At 35.6% G+C, this 27,103-nt stretch overlaps 1 protein-coding gene across 1 annotated transcript in view; it reads left to right on the forward strand.

The window, feature by feature from the left end:
• The window catches only part of Sol1 (CUB domain-containing protein Sol1), a gene marked incomplete at its 5' end in the record, with an annotated part of 234,184 nt that overhangs the window by 90,612 nt on the left and 116,469 nt on the right, over positions 1 to 27,103 (forward strand). Inside the window, 4 exons of the mRNA XM_018503456.1 lie at positions 5,754 to 5,910; positions 13,414 to 13,473; positions 20,582 to 20,793; positions 22,071 to 22,145. Coding sequence (XP_018358958.1) covers positions 5,754 to 5,910; positions 13,414 to 13,473; positions 20,582 to 20,793; positions 22,071 to 22,145 — 504 coding nt within the window. The remainder of the gene's footprint in view (positions 1 to 5,753; positions 5,911 to 13,413; positions 13,474 to 20,581; positions 20,794 to 22,070; positions 22,146 to 27,103) is intronic.

Below are 27,103 nucleotides of genomic sequence, written 5' to 3' on the forward strand. Positions count from 1 at the left end.
TGTTTTGATTCTTCTTTCGTTTCAGGAGTGAAGTAGTGGACCCAAGTTTCATCAACCGTTATTAATCGACGCAAAAAATCCGACTCGTTTCGCTTAAACCGCTCCAACAGGGCCTTAGAAATGTTCATTCGAATGCGTTTTTGATCCAGAGTGAGCAAGCGCGGCACCCAACGCGCGGTTAACTTACGCATGCCTAATTCTTCAGTCAATATATGACAAACACGTTCTTTCGATATGCCAACAGCCTCTGCTATCTCCCTAATCTTAATTCGACGGTTGTCCATTATCATTTGATGAATTTCTTCGATGTTATCGGCGGTGGCCGCAGTCTTTGGCCGTCCCGAACGCTCATCATCAGCTAAGCTGGTACGACCACGTTTAAATTCAGCTACCCATCTTTTCTCGGTGGCAAATGATGGGGCAGAGTCCCCGTAAACAGCGTCCAATTCGGCTTTAATTTGCGTAGACGTATTGCCTTTCAAATGCAAGAATTTAATTATAGCACGATATTCAATTTTTTCCATTTTTACAAAATGACGACACAAATATAATCGACGCAAAAAATCCGACTCGTTTCGCTTAAACAGATATCTTTCGTAAGTATCACGATTATGATACCAGAATGGCTTTGACGAGTAACGCCATCTTCATGATGAGGCTCAAAACTTTTCAGACGACCCTCGTACTTTATATACTTATATCTACGTTCGCGCGCATGACTTTACGCTTGCGGAAAATTTCACGTAGTTATAAAGAAATCAAGAAGACGGTACGTAAAGACGAGGTCAAAGAGAATTACGCCGAGATGAGAGTAGCTGTAAGACGCTAATGTAAAATGCCGTACACGATCTCCAGTGCGCTGTAGTGAAAATGAACGCAAGCTATTGATCCCCTTTTGTACTCGACCGTCAATAGAATACTACACTCACTCTCTCTCACTCTCTCTCTCTCTCTCTCTCTCTCTCTCTCTCTCTCTCTCTCCCTCCCTCTCTCCGTCTCCCTCCCCCCCTGTCCCCCTCTCTCTCTCCATATTTTTTCATTTATGAACTTAAATCTCTTGAAGTGGCAAGATTGAATCTATGGGCTTCATTCTCTCTCTAAAAGTGAATCAGTGTATTATTATTGACTTCAGTGCTACACTTATAACTGTAATCATCAGCGAATATTTACTGTTTTTCAGTAATAATACGCTTCATTCTCTCTCTAAAAGTGAATCAGTGTATTATTACTGACTTCAGTGCTACACTTATAACTGTAATCATCAGCGAATATTTACTGTTTTTCAGTAATAATACACTGATTTATTTTTAGAAGTTATGATTTCTACAGATTAAATCTGCAGAAAATCATAACCTGTTGATGATTACATCAGTTATAAATGTAACACTGAAGTCAGCAATAATACACTGATTCACTTTTAGAGAGCTCAGTCATAATTTTTCACAGGATTATAGGATTATTAATTACACAACTTCCTATTAAAATATTAAATACGACGTTATTGTTGAATTTATTGTAACTATTATTATTTATGAAATTGATAAATTGGTAAATAAAATTAATTTATAAAATTAACTTATGTAACTTATAAAATTATATAATATGTTGTTTTCACGTAATCTAAATCACTTCAGGCCAATGTTGTACGGTAGCTTTTACGTGTGTTGATATTGCATTGTTAAAATAAATATAGAGATATTGAAGATTATGCAAAATTGTCGCATAGACCATAACGAATGATGCATCTTATTGACCAAAATGCATTGAAAGCTCCAAAAACGTCGACTCAAATTCCAGCATTATTCAAGCGAGATATCTCCGAACGAAACTTTGAGACGTAATGTCACCTAGAGAATACGCTTCTGTTTTTTTTTATTTCTGTCCTACCTGCGAATGACCGAGGATGTGAAATTTTATGCATCAGCACCAGGCTATGCTTGTCACCTCCGGCGCGGGCTGGTCTATAAAATATTCAGATAAGATCTGTCGGTACGCGGTTTCGCCCTCGGAAGCTTAGCGTGTGTACGCGTGGGAAATAAAAGTGCGCGAAATTGGAAATCGACGATGCCAACATCGACATACCTATACTTCCGTAGGGATTTTAATTTATCATTCTTGCACGAGCTTTATTAATTAGAAAAAATGTTTTAATGTAGATTATATGTGGTTTCATAAAAAAAGCTCGACGAATCACAATTACGAAAAATATAGAAAAAAAATCTCATAATTATAGTGAAAAAGTATTAATGTCGGTATTTTATTCGGTGAAGAACATTAATTTGTAACAGTAACACATAAAAAATGCAATAATAGAAAAAAACGTGGGAAAATTAAACATACTGTGCACCATTTTAAAACTACGTGATCGTAATTCCAGGCCAACGTGAGATATGACTTTGAGAGAGTTTTGACTTGCCACTAGACTCGTAATTGGGACTGGTATCCCGATGGAGCTGTTTCATAATTCAAACGTATGCACGGCTTTTCCCGATAACGCAAAAATTTGAAATAAATCAGTGTCGAGAGTACGGCGCGCATTAAACACATGTGTGTATATCGGAAAATCACGTCGTTAATTTCAACCACACATGACAGATATCTTATTCGTCTTTCGATAGATTAACGTTACAATAGTACAAATACAATACTGACAAAATAAGCGCTTGCTTTCATTTATCAAAAGAAATATAAAAATAGCATATAATTTACATAAAATGCAATTGAAATTTTTTCATTATATTATATACTTTTGTTTTGTGAATGTTATTGGAAATAGAATTATTCAATGTTAAAAGTATATCAAAATCTATTATCTTGATAATAATGTTTTGCTTTTCTTGCTTCTCTAATACTCCGCTTTCTATCGTAACAAGACAGAACGTTCCTGCAATCTGCAACGTGACATTGTGAGCGAAAACCGACGTCATTAAGTGTGCCATACAATTTTCGTGAAGAACGTTGTGCGCTACACCATTTATGAATTCGGTTTATAAAAAGAGCTTTACTGAAGGTTGGAATGAATTTAAAAGTGAAACAAAATTGGTATAATTGTTCAATCGGAAAAAATAAATGTAACTTAAAAATAAAAACAAATACACGAAAACTACAGATATTTCTCATGAGTATTTTGATTGGTTGTCGTTTATTAATTTTTTGTCATATTATTTATGAAAAACCAAAGTAGTTTGACATCCTTTACTGATCTTTATTTTCTATTATTTCGTGTAAACCACACTTGCTCGCAAATCGCAACGTGACATCGGATATCAAGACGACATCAAGCGTCCGGCACACGTACGATTCCTCACGAGATATACCATATACTATATGCGCATAAATGTGTGTGTGTGTGTGTAAAATCGATCATATATAGTTCTATCTTAAAATATACTGACGCTAAACTTCGAATAGTTCGTTTAAACCCCGAGAAGAAGGATGACGGGAACGTGGAAGGAAAAGTGTATTTAAAAATTGAATGAAATTAATCAAAGTTTCTAATTTACAACGGTAAAAGAGCACTATTTTTCCATGAAGTAAAGTTTTGTATTTCTTTTGGATTCATCATTATTGAGAGAACAGATATTATAACTATTATCTGCACAGGCACGATGAAATGTATTAATGAATATCGAGTAGAAATATTATTTAAGCAATTAGAATTTTTTTACTCGATTATGTCTTTTTAGATTAAAGTTTGAAACGTAGATAATAATTTTGTTCGATATCTGAAATCTGAAATGGAAAGGATAGACCGAGTCTTGCGAGAATTTAAATCATTTGTAACAGGAATGACATAAGTAGATCTACATTTTATATATATTTCGAAATTATCCCATTAATGTTGATGGCGGATGAAATTGCGGTTCTTATGTCTTATCCTCATGTGTGTTTTATTGTGCACTTGGAACGATAGTATGATGCAATAAAATTTGCTTTCCCCGGGGATTCACATTGATTAATTTTACCTGCTTTGTTTTATGCAAAAAGTATTCTGTTAATTATAATTAAATTAAAAATTCATTCAATTTAATTCTCCATGATTTCTAACAAGTATTTCTTTCTCTGTATATATATATGTATAATTATTTTGCATTATACTCGATCAATTATTGTGATAAATGGAACCTCGTCGGACTTTATGATATTCGGAGAGCATAATTAGTTTATGAAATAATGATCTGTCGATCGAGTATAATGCAAACGTATATTGTAAAATTAGAGAACTAGCGGTAGAAGAAATAATACGAAGTACATTGAAATACAATGTCTGTGAGTTTCATTGTCACAAAATTATTTCCATACCTATATCTATGAACTTTACTCTCCATTATATACTATATTAATTCGCGGATCTCAATGCCGATAGCATATTCGAAGAGGTCGACAGATCATTATTTCATAATCTAATTATGCTCTTCGAATATCATAAAGTCCGACGGGGTCCCATTTATCACGATAATTGATCGAGTATAATGCAAACGTATATTGGACTTTCTTGACTGTTATTCGCATTACTTACAATAGGACTATATCGATGGGCGAGTTAACGATTAATTCGTTCTGGAATTCGACATTTCTTTTACGAAATCTCTTTACTAGCAGATAGATGCAGCCGACGACCTTCTTCAACCTCCTGTTCGTTTTTTTTATCTTCCGGAAACTACCGCTTTTTCCTCTCGTCTTTGTTTCAAGCACAAAAGAACGATCTCGAGTATTCTGAATTGCGCAAACCAGGGATGTAATTGCCCGTACATATCCCGTAGAAATCGTGGAATCTAAAAACGGTACGAGTCCTTTGTATGCACACGAACGGTGATAATTCTCTGTGCTTTTAACAAAATCGGTCGGTATTGGCGATATCGTTATCGCGCTAAAACCCGTGTATTCGAGATATTTGTACATAGTCCCAAACGTTACATCGAAATAGTTATATTGCACAAATATTCGTTATACATGGTTGCTATTTGGTTTTATTTTGAAATGTGCGCAGCTACTCTGCAAAAACTAACGAGACGAGTGGCTGCGCAAATGAAAAAAAAAAAAGGATTAGAATTAACTACGATTTTGTGCATTGTATCGTTATATATTTTTGTTAATCGTGAGCAAGTAACGATACTCAGTTATAAGTTAAATTTTACCATGGCGACGCCTTTGAAAGGAGTGTGGGACGCGCCACTAGTTAATCAATACGTAACGGATTCAGTAGGTATATTTGCACGCTCTAAGGACGCTAGCAATCGTTAATTTTATTTCATCTCGATTTCCATTTCCGTGAAAGACTAGTTTTAAATAGGATTCTGCACGTGTTCTGATGTTTATCAATAGCTTTTTCAAAACAGTGAGAAAAAAAATTGTAATAAAATCACCAATTAGGAAGATTTTTTTACTACAATAGAATATATAGTTTCTATGAAAAATTGTAAATAATTAAAAGCACGAGTTACAAAACAAAATTTTTGCCAACGTGTAAAAGTATTTTGTAAATAATTTATATGTCACATGTTTTTGTTTTTAAAAACGGTTCAATACTATTTTTTAACTTGTCAAACATTTTATATGGAAAATGCAGATTTTACAACAGTAGTCTCAGATATAGAGATTGAATGAACTAACAAGCTAGAAAGAACTGGGATAAAAGCGATAACTTTGACAAAATGACAAGTAAAAAGAGATAGATAGTCGGGACATGGTCGACAAGTAGACCACAAAGTCGACGATGTCGTAACGTGATCCTCGTCTTCTTTTTGTTCCAGGTTTATTCGAGATGGACGGTCTGCTGGTGCCCGGCACAATGTGCGATCACGAGTTTGTCAGTTCGCAATCGACGCCTCAATATGGACGATTTTATTCGCCGCGCTACCCGTCCTCCTATCCGAAGAACATCCGGTGCTCCTACCTCTTCCGGGCAAGGTAACTAATCTGACCTACTCCTGAGCCCGCGCGCTCTCTCTGTTCCGGAGGATCTAATCCATATATAATACATCTCCGCTGCTAATCTCCGCCGTCATCATATATCTACTGCTTTAACGCATTTAATGACGACAGTCTGTCTGTAATCCTGCTCGCAGTTCATTAACACTTAATCTAACGTATCGGGGGACGTTCAATCATATCGGATTCAACGTATTCATTTTGACACAGCGTTCAAAAACAAATCTATGAAATATTACGTCCATCTGTAAGATTCACAGATTCATTACCTCCAATTAAATGAAAGATTATTTGTGACTCACCGACACGATGCGCAATAGCGGAGTTGTAACTATCTGTAACATATATGTAGATATTAAATCCAAATTACATTTGCGTTTACAAAATAATTAATATCTAAAAAGTTTATTTGTCTTTGAAGTAACCGTTTCATAAAATAATTATATAATATAATATAACTTCTCTAAAAAAAAATTTTAATTCAGTTTTTTAAGTAAATTAAAACAATTTTTAAAGCGAAATTTTTTTACTTTTAATATAAATTATTCCAGTAGGTAATTAAAAATTATACACGAATTAAGGATTTTTTTCTGCAAGTAATACACACAAATAACGTATAAGAGTGAGATACTTACTTTACCTGGTTGCTCCGCCATTGTCCGATACCTCCCAGGTTTCTTCCTCCTCTCAGATATTCTCGAAACCACACTCGTAGAAACTCGATAATTAACACTCGCGCCAATAACTATATCTGAAAAATAATTATTGTGCGAAATGAATTCTTTATTTACCTTCCAAGTAAACATTTCATAAAATACTTGTAGGGGAAAGTCGCCTATATCGTATCCCTACGTTTAAACAAAATTGTAACAAAAGTACTAAAGAGATCAGAATATTTCTGTACTTACATTAATAACTTTGGTTCATTGGCAATAAAACAAAACGATACTATTACAAAAATAAATATTAAATTATTGTTTAAATTAGATTTTTCAAAAAAAGTAGCTTTCGATACGATTTGGAGACCGGGTTGTTAAATTGTACCACCTGGTTCCTAAATCGTACTTCTAATGTAGCAAACAAGGTGATATTGCTTCTTATCATTTTGACATTAAAATAACATGTTTAACGTCAAAATGACGGTAAATAACGTCAGTTTGTTTACTGGGAAAATAAACAAAATTAATTTTAAAACCCATTTATTAATAAATTTATTTTTAATTTAAACTGAGCATACATATTTAAGTAGGTATAATAAAAATTTTTCTATTATAAAAACAGAAATTAGACTCTGTGTTTTTTAAACTCATTTAAGAAAACAAAGTAAAAAGCAATACTTAAATTGATTTAAGCTATCATTGCATTATATTTCAGAATATTAAAATCTCAGATATTTTGAAAAAATAAATTTTGGAAATAAAATCAATTACCGTCCGATTTTTCCGTCACAATAGAAAAGATTCAATAGAAAGACTCAGTAGAAAGACTCAATAGAAAAATTTAATAGAAAGACTCAATAGTTGATAAGTAATCACTTTCTTGAGCGCTTATTTAAACAGTTTTGATAAATGTCAGGATTGTCCCTACAGGTTTCGTGCAACCACTTAGAGCACCTGACACGCTGAATCCAGTCCACTGTAGTCCTTTTTTTATCATAATAGTAACCTCCACATACTGCTCGCGTCACTTGCGAAAATCATACCGGTACAATATAAACTCCAGCGACAAGTACGATTTATTCAACTCCCTCTATTTTTACAAATTTGCAAATAGCAACATAACTTACAAATATTTTGCTAATTTGATGCTATACTCGAAAAGAGTTTAAATATCAATTATAACCTTGAATAACACTATAATTCAATTACCCACCTTGTACTGATAACACCTTAGGTAAATTATACCAAAACTGAGATCAGACATCGAACAAAATCAATTTTGAATATCACTCGTAAACAGATAACTCGAAGACAAAACAAACATGATAGTTTTTAATCCATATTATCAGCGTCACATCAGTGTTATTATCTTTAAAAAAAAATGTTTTGTTTAGAAAATACAAAAATGGAGGTACGATTTAGCCATCGGTACGACTTAGCCAACTCTCCCCTAATTATGCATATAATTTCAGAGAAAAAGTTAAGTTCAGTTTTTCAAATAGAAATTGTAAAATTTTTTAAATAAAAATTTACTATTTTTACATAAATTATCTCAATGAGTGATTGGAAATTAAACAAAAATGAAAGATTCTTTTTTTTTTTTATAATAACACACACGCACACACCCACATAAATATTGCAATTAGTGAAACATTCACCTCATGATTGCTCCACTATCGCCCGAGGCTTTTCAGGCCTCTTCCTGTCAGATTCCCTCACTCACGGAAACTTAGTAATTAACACTTACGCTAATTATCAGAATAAGACGATCGCGCGTTACTTGATACGGCACTCCCGATATTAATGACACATGTCATATTTATCATACTACGACGACAGATCGCGACGGAAGTAAACGAGGAAAAAGAAAAAGACGAAGAAACGATAGAACGATACGCTGCGATTCGCTTGGCTGTATTTATCGAGCACGACCTGCACGACACACCGACACATTTCGAGAACTGACGATAGTAAGTTTTCACGAAACCCTGATGTATAACGAAACTTACGTTGTACGGTCGACAAAATTGAAATGCGAGGTTGAATGAACCACGGCCAATTTATTGATCGCGACTCTACTCACGACAGTCACGACGCTACTTGATTCGGACATGACTTTTTTTGCATCACGTAACGTTCCAATAATGGTTGACGAATAGTGAAAATAGCGTCTCACGGCAAACTCCACTCAGAACGGTGCTAACTTCACGCACATTCGGAATGCAGCGCCGCGTTGCGTCGGTTAAGTCCGTTCGAGAATATACGATCACAAAATTTGGCATGCACGTATTTAGAACACAAATCTCAAACTACATGTATCATTAATCAGTTGCCGTGCTTTCTCGTTATTTTCAAATCGCTCCAAGCACCGGTTCGCGTATTATTCAAATCCGATAATAATCCTATTTATATCGAGCAAAGTAATTTATTTAAATCGACACAAAGCTCTCAAATGTGAAAATTGCCATCAATTGCCATCTCCTACTGTTTCGATCTCAGGCAAGTAATATCGTGCGAAATAACCGCTTTGATAAGAATTAATAGCCTCGATATCTCGAATAATCTCAATGCGCTTGTGAAACGTCGGCAGTGAAATTCGTTTACTGAACATAACTACGCATTACGCACAATAATTAGACTGCGTTTAGATTTAGAGATTTTACCCGAGTGCCCGAGTGTCATTTTATCCTTGTTTTAAAGATAGAATGACGCATTAAGACGTTCAAGTGAGTTTTCGAATGACCTAAGAGGTAACACAGTGTAGTCCACTTGCCACTTTAACGTGAGAAAAAGCAAATGATCGATTGGCCATAGACTACTGTATCGCTTTTTATCGTGTAACATATTTATGGACAGAAATCATTAAGTAATCGACTATATATATAATCTGGCTAGTATTAATCATTTAGAACGATTGCATTTCCCTTGATACTCTTCTCGACCGCGTCACCACGTCTCATAGGAAAATAATGCTATGACACACACAGCACGCTCCTTCCGACCGACTCGAATCTCATCGCGCGAATGATAACAAAACGAATGCGTATGTAAAATAGGCTATTACGATACGCGTTCTAAAGCCAATGCCGCGCCGACGTAAACAATGAACGGTAAATGTCGCGTTCGTTGTCACCATCAAATTCAATTCAATACGAATTATTGTTTTTAGCTTTTTATATTGAATAAATGATTTCTCGTATAATACGCGTTTTGCTTTTCAATTGCGTTAGTATAGTTAAAAAGGTAAGTTTTTTTTTTGTTTACACCAATCGATTCATCCCATTATTCTGTACATAAAAGTATTAAGATATAATTATTGTTAAACGAGCGAACTAAAAATTAAATAAATACACGTTGTATATATGCATACACTTTTAAATTAGATTGTAATGTAATTTTTAATATGATTGTTCTAATTACTCTGCATAAAAAAGAATTAAGTTAATACACACACCTTAGTTTTTGGTACCCTTACTAAACACGATGGGTCTTTCGTGACCTGGATTAATTTTCATCTTTTTTACAAATATAAAAATTATTAAGCAATATTTATATTTTGACATCTTTAGAAAGTATTTGTAAAGTTGTATATTTTTATAACAAATTACATATAAATTATTATAACTAAATATATAGTTAACAAAATTAAAAAATGCCTTTTTTTTATACAAAAATGTAAAACTCTGAAACAAAAATGTTTAAAGGAAAAATATGTTTCAATATCTTAAAGTTGACATTCCAAACTACAAAATAAAAAATAGTTCAAGTGTCGGCTGTCCAAAAAATTTAGTTATTTAGTAACCTAAAAATAATGTTTTTTTTTTTATATGCATCAAATAATATGCTATACATTGAAGATATATTGCATTTACATTTTTACCAATGCATTTTATTATTGATACTGTGTGAAAAAAACTTATAGTTTATTAGGAAAATGTTTTTTATAATATTACAGACAACAAACATAATATATAATATTATAGACATTTAACACAAGGATGCCAAAACCCAATATGTTTATTGAGGGCTAATATGTTGTTCTAAGGTTAAATTCTTTTTTTAATAATTTGCGAAATATTCCCGCAATATAAATGAAAATTATAGTGGTTTTTACATTAAAGTTCAGTGCACATTAAAGCTGTTGTTCACTAACTTAATCTAACAATGAATGTAAAAGTGAGATATCTCAATTAATAAATTTTATCAAACATCATAATAAAATGAGGATTTCGCGGTTTAATTCGTTTCTATATTTTTATTAAACGTACATCTTTATGTCGATTTATGTAACGGTTTTAAAGTACATTGAGTGTGCACCAGCTCTGCCAGTGAAAAACGCTATTAGTTGAAAATAAAGGAAAAAATAAAAATTTTGTTAGTTACAAAAAATGTACACTGTGTACACACGATGGGTCATTTGTGACGCAGAGGTAAACTTCGGAGTTATTCTAGTTAAAGGATACACATGAATTGAGACCGGCAACGCACAAAACTTTTTCTCTAGCCAAACTTTTTTTAGGAATAGAAAAAAAGACCTGTATTTGAGCAGGTACTCTTAGTATTTCAAAGAAAAAAAATGCGCAGGACACGAATGACCCAAAAGTGTATGTATTAAGGGTTATATTAACGCATTTGAAAAGCAAACCGCATGTTATGCGAAAGATCGTTTATTCAAAAAGTCAAAAAAACACAGAATTCCGTTGAACTTGGTGGCGATAACACATACGGTAGCACGGCGCGCCTCCTGAAGAGAAAAGGAAGAAAGATGAACTAGTGCAAAAGTTCAGCCAAAAAGAACAGGCCTATTATTGTTTACATTGACGCAGCCATGACCCGAACGTATCGTAACGGTCTATTGTACGCACGCTTGTTATTATTTGCACGACGAGATTCGAATCGGAAGGGGCGTGCTCTGTGTGTCATAGCATTACTTTCCTACATACGGGACGCAGTTGAGAAGAATATCAAGAAAAAACGCAATCATTCTAAATTATTAACATTAGCCGGATCGCACGATTGTTTAATGATTTCTGTCCATAAATATGCGAGGGTGTAATTTCTTGATGTGATCGTGGGATAGAGTCCTCGAAATCATTATAAAATTCATATGAAATCTCTATGTATAATCCGGTAATTACATTTGCAACCATGAGAAATCATTGTATAATATTAAATAAAATCGTCTATTTTACCAAATAACTTCATATGTAGTGAAAACAATTATTTGTAATCAGACAAATTATATAAAAGCAAATGAAATCATGTAATCAGTGGGACAATATTTCAAGTAGTGGTTACCCCCTCGTAAATGTGTTACGCTAAAAAGTGGCATAGTGGCCTGTGGCTAATAATTAAAGTAATTTCGCGTACATCATTAATTGTAAAACTCGGTATACTGGTTTTAGATGACTAGGTCATGTTGAATTTTGATATTATCGCGTTTTCTCATTGAAAATTTTCTGGCTTCCTACCCATCTCAACTTTCGTCGTTCCTCATCTTGGTTCCGTGTTACGTAGCAGCCAAAAGTTTACGTCCATTCTGTCGCAAGCCGTTTCGCAGTGCAGCGGTATAAAAGCTACTCGCGCCCAACTAACGGGGGAAAAACCAACAAGTTCTTGGCATGATCTCTCGCAGGAAGCATTGCTATTCTCTAACCGGTTTCACACGAAACAACACCGAGACTAGACCTCTCGAGCGATTTGCATATGAAAATGCAACCCATGCAACCTAATGTTAACCGACAAAATGATAACACACAAGCGGTAGTATTAATTTTCCAGGATATACGTACGTAAAAAAACATATTTTCTCCCGTAATTTGTTTCAGAGAATATCCAGTTTACTTATTTATCCTTTATTTATGGAATTTCTAGTTTTGCGTTTCTATTGTATAAACGTCATAGTTGGCGTATTGTTACACGGTTCATTGACTTCCGTGGATGTCTGATATATGTACAACGATCAAAGGAAATAGTTAACGGAGTCGAATCAGAACGTCGCTCAATCGTGATGAATTTAATCGCGCGGCGCCAGGCCAGTACGCGCAGATATGATTTCCGTAGTATTGTGGGTTGCTGCTTAATTACAGTAATTGTATCAAAGTAGCGTGTGCAGCCCTATATGTCTAACAGTTATGTCAACGCAACGTCGCGCCGGCCACTATGCGCCAGCCGCTATAATAAAGCCAGCGGATACGTATACATACGTGTACACGCATGCAGTCTATCCGTTAGGCATTCGTGACACTCGCTCTATATTAACATACTACCTACAGTGTTCTCGATGGCTCGACGGCCTTTGTCACGCTATGTCGTCGCTATAAGTCAATCTCCCTTCCAACGGGGTACACATATTTTTTATACGAGTATATAAAGTATTTCTATCGTATATACATATAAAGGTACTTTTTGGCACATTTAGTTATTAATCTTTTTGCGCAAAAAGATTCACGTCACATTGTTCACAGCCGCTACCGACGCCGTTTTCGTCGCTGTTTGCGTCGACGTCGTTTTAACAAATTCATGCGCTAGGTGCGCTTATAATGAAATTAATTACAGCTCTCGCCCATCTTGTTTCATTAGTACCGCGGGGAACAAGATAAACCGCGCGCGTGTAGTATAACCGTCCTGCAGTACCGCTTGGACGAAAAATGCATGTAATAATATTTCCGTATTCATAAAAATGCAAGCTTTAATATTGCGAGTTATGTAGCGTTTACAATGGCCTTTATACAGTAGCAAGTGGCGTTATAACGTATCTATCTAGAAAAACGCATGCACAGAGAGTAACTTATTTATTTAATCGTATTTCCACTCCTTCCAGGCTGAAGGAGAGAATCCGTTTAGTCTTTGAAGAGATTTCTCTGCAGAAAGGAGATCTGAGGTGAGTATCATGTTCATATTTTTTATTTTCTAATTTGAAAAATCTGATATACGCATTGTATCAAACGATAAGAAGTAATGACAAACGATAACGAAAAGTAAATTGCGAAGCGATAAATTAGAGATTGCATTATTTTGTTCGAGGCATTTTCCAAGCGTACCGTTTTAAAATTTCTTTCCATCATAAATGGTTTACAAATTTTTCCTTCCGGCGCATCCCGGAGTTGATAGATTTGCAGGAGCAACGTTCGGTGCATCCGTGGGAAAAAGTTTGCCGTACGTTCTTCGCATATCCTGGATAGAAATTGAGTTCTGCAAGTTGTGAAAGAGAAAAAGCTGAGGAGATTTAGCGGGAGGGATCAAAGTCGTGAATTCACCAAGTATGACCGGGCTGCCTCGTTTATGTAAAAGATGCGCCATTAAGCCCCGTCGGCTGGTAGGATGGTGCGACCTGTCGATTTAAAACTTTGAAACTGTTGCGGCGTGTTGAAAACAGCACGTAACCGAAATCGCGAGAGAGATATTCGGGTGGACATAATAGAGTACGCGGACGTGGAGACGTGTTCAAATAGTGGGGCTTTCCATTCGTGTGATAAGGATAGTTTGGTTCGGACACTTCGTCATAACTTCATACATATTGCTTTTTATTTCACGCGGATTCAAACGTGTTTCAAGAATTTGCTCAACTATATTTTTATCTATTTTATATTAATTTTAGTCTGATGTTACGTTAGATGTTTGTTAGATCTTTGAAAGAATATCGAGCATTTCGTCATGCTTTTTACGTGTATTTAGGATATTTCAGTAGCTTCAAAGTCCCTCCTAATTCCCATTGCACTTTCAGGATCAATAACTCTACAACTCGAACGAGACACGTAATGAAAGCCGCGGGGCTGTTAAAAACTTTAAGACGCGTCTGTGCACACTTATATATGTGTGTGCACACGTACACGATCGCCAAAGGCGCAACATCCGTTCGCGGAGTTTTAAGAAAAAATGGTTCAAGTTGGAATTACGAGAATATTCAATCGTTACTGCTGAAAACGAATACATTTTTATATCTTTGGCAACAAATTTCATTGGTTTTACGAGCGTTAATCGCGATGTTCTTTCCTTAATATTGAACAAAATTGAAAATATCTTATTATGACATAAATTAATTAATTTTGTTAGAGGCGAGACGAGAATGATCAATTTTTTATTTAAAAATAAAATTTACAGGACAGAGAGTTTTCTTAAATTTGAAGATAAGGAGTATTTATTAGAATCAATTAACATTGAAACTGGAGGTATTGCGAGGCAAATGTCTTTCTATTAGTTATCTATAGTAGCAGGAGAATCTGCATGTCGCCATTGTGTCATTCTTAACCACTTAAGACTTAAGCACAAGGTACTTTTCTTACGATGGAGCTTTTATGTATTTGGAATTTTATGTTTTCTGGAATATGTGATAAATTTTAAAGATTCGTACCAAGCAAATCTCCGTTACGCTAATTGTGAATTACGACCTGTTACTTATTAACGTTTAAGAGTTAACGAGACGCAGAATATCAGAATCACGAGAGAGCACGAAACTTTTCTATTTAAAACTTTCTTTCCCGATACAGCCTCGTGTATTTGATACAGCTCGAACAGTGTACGTCAGTCAGTACGCCAGTAATAGCCAGCAGATGGATTAAGCACGCAATGGAGAGAAAGATTTACGCGAACGATAAAGTCGTCTATCCTCTCTTAATATATTTACCACCTTTAAATCTAATTCCGTAATTGACATTTATAATAAACCAACGAAAATATACGTGAGCGTTATCTGATCTGTTGTTCTCTCTTCGGATATCTGCAACTTACGGCAAATCAAATCCTTTAAATTGTCCTGATTTAATTCCGCTAAAATGTCTCTGCACTCACAGCAATCGTAAAAGTTATTCCGCGCTATCTGGGGATTTTATCGACTAGATGACGACACGAATAGATAATTGACGTCGATTGGCTCGGCCAGCTAGGTAAAACATTTGGGCTGTGATAGTGCGAGATAGAGATTCGACACTTAGGGAAGAGTAAAGCCAAACGAACCATTAAACTAATCAAACGAACTCGTTTGAATGTTTGCCGAGGTGCAGTAATGACTGTGGGCGTTGCGTCGTAAGCGATGTCGCCGCTGCCGAGAGACGTTGCAGAGTCCTGTTGAAGCTGACTCATCCTTGCTGATGAAAGACACGCGAAAAGCTCTGTAATAGTTTCAAAGATTCGTGTCTTTTTCATGTCTCTTCTTATTCTTTACTTCTCCGTTTTTTTGTCCCCTTCCAATTTTTTTTTCTGCGCGTATACTCTTTAAAGTAGAATTGTAGAACATGAATAATATCACTCATATAATGTTTAAAACAAGTACGCAACGATCAGAGCGACATTGATAAGAGTCAACTTACGCGTAATTATTATGTAACACTGTGAACATCGATTTCACAAGTTACAAATTTAAAATTTACAACATTTGAAATAAATTTCAAAATATATAAAAAAATGTTCTTTTTTTTAAATAAACCATTTTCAATATTATTATTTAAACGAGTTTGTATTAATTAATTTTTTCATACATAGTAAGTCTCCTTTTCTTATATTATTAATTAAAAATTTATCGTTACCATGCATTAAAAGTATACAAAAAAAAAAAAACGTCACATGTGTGAATGAGTTGGAGTTATATATTTGGAGAGATATCTAGGTTAATTTAAAATTTCAATGAAATGATAATATTCAGTGAAGAGCTTGTTTGGGTAGTCATGTTTTTCACGTTGACCAATGAATACGAGCGAATGAACGATCGATCGACGGACGGGTTTGCTGTAATTTGAACACTGCTACGTACGTATTGAACTTCCTACGTTTTATGAGCGTTTCATGCGCGTGCCGAGAATAATCGCGGTCTCGTCAGATATATCTCGTTACATTACACGAAGAACGTTCGTGAGTTGGTCTTCCACGATCGGTACTGTTCTTGAGTACTTAGGGTATGCGGGGCTTGACGTTCCGTGTACTTGCGGCATGCAAATCAGCGGAAGACCAGATACATATTCGCGCTCGCCGACCCGAAGGGATCTGATGTATTATCAGTCTATGAATGAGAGATAGCCTCTTCCTGCGCGCGACTCCAAATTTTACGATCGCCAATATGTCAAACTGCTAATGCTTCAGATATTACTGACATAAATCTGCCAGGCAGTAATACTGCAAGCTTGACTACCAATCCTTTCAAGCTAGCTGCCATAGATTCTCCTGTCTATTCCCCTAGTTAGTACCATTGAGAGTGTGACAAACTTGGACTTTGTGTGCACGCACTGAAGATCAGAATATTTTTTTCGAGCAAGTCCTATATTTTTTACCTAAACTACATTGCAAAATCTCTCTCTCTCTCTCTCTCTCTCTCTCTCTCTCTCTCTCTCTCTCTCTCTCGTGTTTTTCATATTTTTATATATGGTAACTCGGTAAACTTCATATATAGCCTACGAGGGCTATTATCAAGATATATTTACGACGTATTCTACCCAACTACGGTCTTCTATCTTTGTTAAAGATTTAAATCCAGCTATACGAATTTCACCTCTCGTTGTAATTAACTTCGCCGCAATACGATCTCGACTTGACAGCGATAGCGTACCTTTACGGAAATTCTCTTTTTAAATCCTGTAGTGTGTGCCAGTTACACCTGACCTCTAAATCCTTTGAATACGGCGTGGACCACGATTCTACTTAACCCACATAAAGTTCCTCTCTGCGCGAAGACTTAGAGCTGAGAATGGTGATTGGGAGGTCGACTTGGAGAAACGAGAGGTACCTGGGGATTCGCAGTTGCAGCGTGCAGGAGTTAATCCTTGATAAATCCTCGAACTCTGTCCTAATTCGGTATTGAGCTCCCTTAATTTCATTCCGTTAGTGACCTTTTAACTTTGAACTCGGAAATCAAAATCGATGATTTTGTGATTGAAAATTGTGGAAAAAATGGTGAAATATTATCAAGATAAGATCTAGAAATTTTTACTTGATTTTTTTATGAAATAATAACTTTTTAACAAGATTGAACGATCATTTTAAAATAACTTATTGAAGAAAATTTAATTTAAATACAATTTTAAAAAACAATTTTAAAATACTAGATATATCTCATGAGTATAAGAAATGTGACGCGCTCATGAAATCTGAGAAAATTGAGAAAATTTTATACAATGAGGTTGGCTCAAATAATACGAAAGCAAATATAATTTACACAGCGAGTGCAACGAGATATGAATAATAAGCAATTTTCAAATCGCATTATACTATTACATAAATCTCAGTATGAAAGCAACATAGTTGAAAATAGAAAGAAAATATCAACTTGAAAATAACTCCGGGTTTATGCGAAATGTTCAAAATAATTTTATTTTTTTTATAAAATTATATACTTTTATATGCTGTATATAAATATTATAATTGAATTATATATTCACTAGATGTTATATTCACGCTGAGTATATGGGGGAAGAAAAGAAATTAATATTAAAACTTGTTTAAATATTTGAAAGAATTATGTATATTTTTTCAGACGCATATTACCGTCTAAATTTTTAAGCTTTGTACTTTATTTAGCAATAGTTTTATTTTATGAGCCTGAAACTGGCATCACACAAATCTCATTTAAACTTCACTCTATATTCTGTTTCGCACGTTCTATCGAGGTCCAGTAACATAGTGATTCACGAGCAATTTGCTGCCAATGCAGCAAAAACTTATTTTTATGACAAAATTTGCAATTTTTAAATAATTAATTTACACGTAGCACCGGGTAATTTATTCACTCTAAAAATATTGGGACAACTTTCCAATAATTTACGCATCCAATCCTATACATCTGTAATAAAAACGTGTTTACATTCAGTAATACAATATAATATCTAATAATATTTGTACAATAATATTTGTTATTCTTTAATGTAATGTAAAAATTAATTGGATTCATTCATATTTTCATGAATGCCGATGAATCCAATAGTATTTGTATAACAAGATAAATAGACTCAATATTAACTCTACGCTGACGTATTTATATGAAGTGGTTACAGCGAATGAATGCTTTAACGTGAAATCAGAAGAGAATATCTCAACCTGACCAAATAACATCGACACAACGCTAATTATTTTTTAGTAAATGAAATCAATAACGTGATAATAATTAAAAAAAGAAGTTTTATTTTATATTTGCAGAACGGTCAGTCGAATTGGGCTTTTTACAATTAGAAAAGTGTTGATTTAGGAGAGAAATTTGATAAATATGTCAACTTGAATATTATAATCGCAGTATTCTCGATTAAACATAGCACGCGAGAAAAAGAAAGATTCGTTGAATTGAAAGGCGATAGGCGAAATACGGTCTACAAATCTACGATCGATTGCATTAATTTATATCGTGGCCGATGGCACTTCCTCCAAGACTGGTGGTAAAAATCTGTAAGAGCTCGGGTAAGAGCTGAGAAATGCCTCCATATATCAACGTTAAGCCGCTCCGTCAGATGCACTCGGATATTATCGTGAATGGTGCTGATGGATACCGAGAGACTCCTCCATCCAGCACTCGATACACTTCTACTCTATCCGAATGCACGCTTATAGCACGCATATACGTCACTCGTTCGCTCATATAAAGTTATAGTTGAGGGAACTATTGATGTAATATCGACAGTATCAATAATCCCTTCCTATATGGATATAAGTAATGAATAATCCTTTACTATATACGTTAACTTGTGAAAAGTTTAATAAAAAGGAAAGGAAGATGTAGAGCGGTTCTTTGTACCGCCATTCGATACTTCAACGTGCTTTCACGCTTGAATTCAAGTTTCCAAAGGTAAACGCTACTTTAACGATATTCATGGAATAGCCACTGAGACATAGTAGACGGAATACGAATAAAATCGAGAGCAAAATGGAGTCGGTGATAGCCCGAAGTAAATCTTGTTGGGCACTTGAAGAATTCCGTGTACACACTTCGAGCGCGCGATGCTACGCTAGATTAACTTTGATAGACGGATTTGCTTGCCTTCGCATTGAGTTCACTTACGCGCACCACTAACTTCATAGTTAAACTTTTCAATTTGATTGTTTTAAACAGATTTGAGATTTGCGTCTACTTATTATAATGCTCATCCAAAGTCGGCGATTGAAAATATTCTCATGTTTCTGTTGAGATTCGCCATAGATACACAATATCTCACTGCATTACATCAGTAAAGAATGATGTTATCGTGCATGTGTAAGTGAGGTCAAAAGTCGCACGTGTAGGTTCAGAGGCAAGGAAGCGGAACGAATAGGCGGGACAGGGGTGGCTCTTTAATCTCTGGTTCTTCCGACGATAATCTTTCTCTGCCAACGTAATTGCTTAACCCGTGCAAGTAATAAGGTTATCCCGTCTACCGTTATCGATCAAGCCTTTAAATCGATCGAATCAGTGATCCCGTCGATGTAGCGCACGATTCCTAAGGCTGAAGGCATCGAAGATGTAATACCCCTCTTCGGTTCGATCGAGTTGAGTAGTTCGCGTACACGTATGGAACGAATCGTTGGTCGCGTCGAGACTCTCTCCTTGGCTTAGCGCCCACAGCTCGTCTTGTCGACGATGCCATCCTTTGTCACTGTACACTCTTTACAGTTTCACCTTCAACCCCCATTGAACCTGTCTCGCTTCGTTCTACCTCTCATCTCTTTTGTCTTCCCTTTCGATCCCGTTCCCTCTAGTGCGTGTTATCTAGAGGAGCCGCAGAACTCAAAGCGAACTTAACATACCTTCGTTGCCGAGAATCTCAAGGACTCTCTCTTTATTTGCGCATCCCATTTCGCAATTTAAATCTTTATATGGAGGTAAATTTCTATAAAGTAAGATTTCTCTATACGCTCTTTGATTTAGGGAACAACATTAAAATAGCAAAATTATGCTAACATGGATTTTATCATTGAATTTCTTTATTTCTATACTTCTTGACAGCGCTAATATCAATTAATTTTTTTAAAGCGGATTAATCTGAAAGTAATGTACCGATAAGTTGCTTCTAACGAAAAACGATGTGCTTGTTCTGTTACAGTTGTCTGAATAGAGCGGATTTAATCAAGGTGCACGACGGAACGGATTCAGGGGCGCCTACAATAGCCGTGCTCTGCAACCAGGGAACGGAAGTGGAAGTACTCAGCACAGGACCAGGTCTCTACGTTGAGTTCGTCGCTAATTCCGAATGGCCGGGCCAGGGTTTCAAGGCGATGTTTCAATTCCAGCCATTGGACGATGCGCTGCATCCTGGTCAGTAACGAACGACGATTACTTGTCGACATCACGAAAATTCACCCTTCTGAACATCCTTCGATCCCGCCACTCCTCTTTCTTCGGCACCGTCTCATCTCCTACGATGTGTAAGACCGCGGCCATTGATAAAGTTTCCACTCAGGTGAGTCCCTAAAGTCATGGGACGAGCCATTAAATTATCCACTGCCTTACGTCGTATTCTGGGAAATAGTTGTAGAAATATCTTTTAGATTTCGTTATGTGTTTGGATTCAATTTATCTATCTTTTTCATTTAACACAGCAATTTATCGTTCCTATAAAAATTAACAAATTCGCATTAATCAAACTTTTTCATTTTTATAAATTTCTTTTGATTATTCAATATTATATTATTATGAAAATTCTTGTTTCGAAAACGTAAAGATTTACATACAATTCTTGTACCTTCATTAAATTATTTCTCTTATATTCTTGATAGACATAAATATAGTTCGATTAAAAAAATGATTACAGTACAAAAAGAAGTTATATATTATGTTATTGAAAATTTAGTTGATAACATTAAATTATCAAAGTATATACTAAAGTATTGTCGGTCGGTATTGTAGTTTGAAGTTCAAAAGCTCAACATAACGCGTCGCTATGTTAAAGCATATATGAAAGCGCCATGAAACAGAGCTTTTGCGAAGCTTTCCGGTAACGTTGAAGCTTTTCACGGTCGGCAAGGAAGATCGTGCAGCTTTCCAACAAACTGTAACACCTAGCGAGAAAGCTTATATTACTCTAATATGGAATCTTCTTTGCTTACTTGGTAACTAGTCAAACCATTCAACTTTTTCAGACATATTTGAATTATTCTTTGATTTTACCTATTGTTATTATTATACTTTTCGACATTGTCATTAATAGATATATACAATATATATAAAATGATAAATAAATATATGATACTGATTATCATATGATAACTGAGTTTTGACAATATTATATTATATTTTTACATTTATATTTTTACATTGCATTATTGTTAATAATACCATTGATCATCATATCAATGACGAGCATTTAGCAAATTTTGAATTAATACCGACGTTCAATCAATATTTTCACAAAATCTAAGCGCTACTGTTCTCATTCTCAACAAGAATACAATCTAATGTATTTAGAAGACGATGAATCATACGGATAGATCCTTTGTACTAGGTAGATTGGCTGCGGTCCATTGCATACGCGACTCCCTGTTGTAATTAACGGCACTGTATATTCTGGAGATAATTACAATAATGTGTTTCAGAGCCGGACAAGGTCCCAGGAGCCGTTACAGGGAACCCCAAGTACTCAGTCATCGGACCAGCTGTCAGCGCTACTAGTAAGTATACATTGCATGCTGTGCACGCGATTTATCACCTTTCTTAATCAATAATTGCCTCGCCATGTCCCATGGCACTCTCTGAGAAAAGATAAATTTTGCGGAATAAATTTGTATGAGCTAAAGTACCACAAAATCGGGATTTTACCTTAAAGATGATAAACATTATCTCGGTTAAACGTGAAAAAAATGCGAGGATGTCTACGTCGATAAGTAATACAGCTTGTATTATAATAAATTTATTACATCTGTTAGTTTTGTAAAAAAAAAAAAAAAAAATAGAACAATTATTGCATCCACGACTTTCCGAACGAATGAAATGTAATCTGGGAAACGTGACGTACAGTCTAGGAAACAGGATACCTCGATGTAAAATAAAATTTTACTTTAGACGTAACATACTTTTATGAAGTCTGAAAGAATAAGGATAACATCAGCCTCGAGGGTATACGGTTCCTGTCGTTGTTTAAAAGGATTATTTTGATGTCTTCAACATGAATGTCGGCGAATACGTGTAGAAATATGATTTTCCCCAGAGCCCTCGACACATAACTTCTCCGTAACGTAGAGGCGTATAAACTTTGCGAGTACTTGCGCTTGTAGAATCATCACCCTTGTATGTTAGGACGATGGTGAAAGCTCGACGGACTCCGAATTTTAAGGCTTTTTCATGAAAACGAGGTGCTTATCTCATGTCCTAAATGTCATCATAAATTCAGTTGATAAACAGCTTCCGTTTGAGATTTGATTTCCGTATGCTCATTTGTTCGTGTAGCTCTGAACTTACAATTTATCCAATCTTTTATTGACATATACAGCAATTTAGCAGCATCGTGTGATATGAATTGCCTAATTCATATATTTTTATTATATATTTTTATATAATATATATCATAATATATAATAACTAAAAGATACGTTAGAAGTCTCTATATATAATATTCGTATTTTGTAATTAAATTCAATAGTCAAATCTCTCTCTTTTTTCTCTAAATTATAATTTTTATACAAATTAAAACTTTATACAGAAATCGCTTTTGATATATATATGCTTACGTGGTCCTTTAACATTTAATGCATTCAGATTATTCAGATACTCCCAGACTTGATTCTAATTTCAATTTGTAAGTGGGACTCAAGACCTTAACATGTTTACTCATGTAAATCTATCTCTTAATACGGGTGAACAACAACAGCTGCGGCATACGTAGGAATGCGTGACAATGAGAACCTTTACCAACACAACGAAGTCATAAGGGTACTTGAGGCTCGAATGGAAACCATCCTATGAGATATCGAAGTTTATGAAGGCCGATCCTATCTCGTCTTTTGACTCTCCTGCATATAATGTTTAGAGAGTTACCTTGGAATAATTATCGTAAAATCTGTGTTCGATATATTTGTCTGTATTCGCCAAGTGTTGTATTATATAAAGCTTGTATTAATATATTCGTTGCGTTATCGTTGAAAAAAGTCGATTGCTAAATTAACATATTACATCTTTTATAATATTATACAAGATATATCAGAGTAACAACAAGCAGTTTCTCTGAAGCACTTCAGTATTGAGATCGTCAAGGGATGAATTAATGGTCACAAGAGGAAGATTGAAATGTTTTCAAAGAGATATCGGTAGATTTCGATCGGCACGTTTGTGCACTAACTGTAATTACGTAAAGTGAGAAATGAGCAATGTCGTCGTAGTAAGAGTGGGCTTCATTTACGTAATTGGTTGGTTACGTGAAAATATCGTCGATTCGCACCGTGAAAACGTACTAAGGGCTAACTTCTGCGTATTCTCGCCTCTTTCCTCGTTTTCTATTTTTCTTTTTTTTTCTTTTTTTTTTTTAATCGAACGGGAGCGAAACGAACGTCGATAAGGTAATTACCGCAGAAATTAAGTGCGCCGATAAATAGACGGAGGAAGTTGTTCTATCGGAAACGGATGGTCAAGTTTTCCAATTTTTTCACACTTAATTGTGAGAGAAAGAACAAATTGCACATACTGATATACGCTGGATGCAATAAGGTGTGTGCATCACTTCACAGCTCTCTCGTATATATATACTGTGCTGTTTACCGTACGGCGTACGCGGAGTGAAGCGAATAAGCAATAAATAACGTTCGTGGACAAACTCGCGCGCGTGCGCGCGCCAACGAGGGTAATGTTCTGCTAAACGTATATATATATACGCGTTAGCTTTCCGAAAAATGACGTATTTCGTCGTCGCGGATAATGTCGGCCGCGAGACGGTAAATTCTGATGGCTATGCCAGACCTTCGTCATCTCGGCTCGAGCCGAGTCGAGAATGCGAGAGAGAAACGAAACGGGAACGTTATACGAATGATGGATCGAAATTCTACAATTTTCTCACTCCGTTCAGGGAAGTGCTATGTATGTGCTATGCTCGCACGATGCTAACTTTGCAAACGACGTAACGTTGTTTCCCGGTATTTTACGCTCGTCTCCAAGCCGGAAAGTACGCCTTCCTGTGAAACTAATAATAACTTTCTGCAGTGCGCACGCTTTACACTTAAGATGTAAGTGTCGCAAACTTCCTACGACGCACCCAGTTGCGATAACAAATTTCCTTTACTACTATTAGAGCGATTTAATTGCCGATGAAATATCGTTCCCTCTGTCAAGGGCTAGAATAAAAAGATTCTTCCGGATTCTTCTTTTCCGTGAAGATGATGAATGTTATCTAAACAGTAACGTCGCATCGTGTTATAGTACGATTGTTGGAGATTTTTTAAAATTAAATCTTTTAAATTCATATCACGTTTATACGCGATGACTTTGTCAATTTGATCGATATTGACACCGCGTTTGTCGAATTTAAAGAATTATAAATAACGGTGGTCAATTTTGAGTTTGATGACGCATGACATGTAACTATTATTTGAGTAATTGCGATAATGTACAGCAATATTGCAAACTCTACGATTGATGTGTCGTTATAGTTCATAATTTATGAACGGAATGACAAATTTACATGGCCGTAAGTGGAGCGCAAGCACTCCAATTTTATATTCTTGAATATTCACGTTATTCATCAGCTATGAATATGTACGTTCGTCTAGCACATTGCACACGCATCTAGTTAAAAATATTCTACTAACGTGCTGATCAAGTATACAGGTGTATGCATAACGGTAAATTTCCTACATAATGAATGACACATTGATGTCGCACGCCTCAATCGTAGTTATTGTTTGTCATACGCTAATTTATTGAACAAGTGGCCGCAAATATGTATGAGCGTTGCGTTATACACATTTTACGAGAAAAGAAATATCTTTTATAAAGTTACAATAATGAAGATAGGGCTATACGAGCCAAGCAAGGTCTTGATGCTATGTTATTAAAAAACAAACAGTTTGTTAGTACATTATACGTTTCGATCCCAATCATTTTCAATGTTAAAACAACAAAATTCAAACGGAATTATAACTAATCATTTTAATAACAATAAAATACAAAGACATATAACGTAATTATAAGAACAAAAAAGTTATAAAACCTATTCACACAAATTCCATAGCTATATGACTGTGAGATACATTCCAGATACATTGAATCGTTTTGTGATCGTCAACGGTTGTCTTACAGTAGAATGCAACAGGAAAAAGCTAATATTCTATAAAAGTAAATATTCTTTAGTATTTTTCTAAAAAAAATTTGGACAATTGCCGTGTCGCAATTCATTGGAAATTCATCAGCTGAAACGTAATCTTGGATAATCGATTATTCAGTGTCTTCGTTTAGAATTGTCATAAAAATGTAACAATTAATCGTAAAGAGAAGTCCGTGGTTGTTCTACAAGTTGTGAGTACAAGTCATTACACACAAATGTGTCGTGATGAAAGAGAGACTATTATATACATCGCCAGTGATGAGATAGGAAAGAAAGAGAGAGAAAGAGAAACGTAAAGACACAATAATACGTGCTATCCCATCATTACCGACGACGTCCAACACAATGAGGTTTGATCATAATAACATCGGCCATAAAGCGCGCCCACCTGCGTCTATGTGTCGGATGCAGAATGATCCACTCGAAACGAAACGACCTCGCGTGATAAAGTGGGTACTAAACCGGCCGCGGTGAAAAAAAGAGATCCTTGTAGGATCCTATTATCGACACTTGTTCAGCGGACACTGCGTACGCGATCGCCGAAATTTACGGCGGACCATTTTACCTTTTATCTCTCCCCCATTCGAGAAAGTTTCTTCAAATGTCTCACTTGCCATTATTGTAAGAATTACTACGACGTTTACGTGTAAACTACGAAAAAAGGATTTGGAGGAGACACCAATTTGATCGCAAGGGGGGAGGTCACCGTCGTCTCCCCATCGTCTCTCTTCCTCTTTTCTCCCTAGAGCTTTTCATGGAGAAAAGGGCTAACGTAAATCGCATTTTATCAATCAGTAAATTATTTAGCGATTATTATTTTTCGATATACCGCGATATCCTCAATAATTAATTAAAATGCATGTTGCATTTATAGCATCAATGTCCAAATTAGTTTGTTTATGTTTCCTTTCCGTTTCTATTTGAATAATTGCTTCGATTCGCGCGTGGCTATGTATGAAGGTACGCCGCAAAAGCTATTCATAAACATTATGCGACGAGCGGCATTAACATGTAGCTGGAAATGCCCGCGCACCTCGCCGCACGAATCATAGGGGATGCCAATAAATCGTCGTGACTGCAAGCAGTGGATCTCTTGCCGTCGATTCGGCGACCGGCTATCGATTTCTCCGGGTGTGCGCTCGGGATATCGAAATCGAACGTTCCGAGGTAAGTCCCGGACTGTCGGAAATGTATAAGATCCATCTCGCGCGCTTTTCAGGGATTGACGTTGAAAGAGTCACGATTTACGTTAGCCCTTTTCTCCATGGAGAAAAGAGGAAGAGAGACGATGGGAAGGGGGGGGGGGGGGGGGGGGGGGGG

Source organism: Trachymyrmex cornetzi, unplaced genomic scaffold, assembly GCF_001594075.2.
Source record: "Trachymyrmex cornetzi isolate Tcor2-1 unplaced genomic scaffold, Tcor1.1 scaffold157, whole genome shotgun sequence".
In the NCBI taxonomy this organism is placed as follows: Eukaryota; Metazoa; Arthropoda; class Insecta; order Hymenoptera; family Formicidae; genus Trachymyrmex; species Trachymyrmex cornetzi.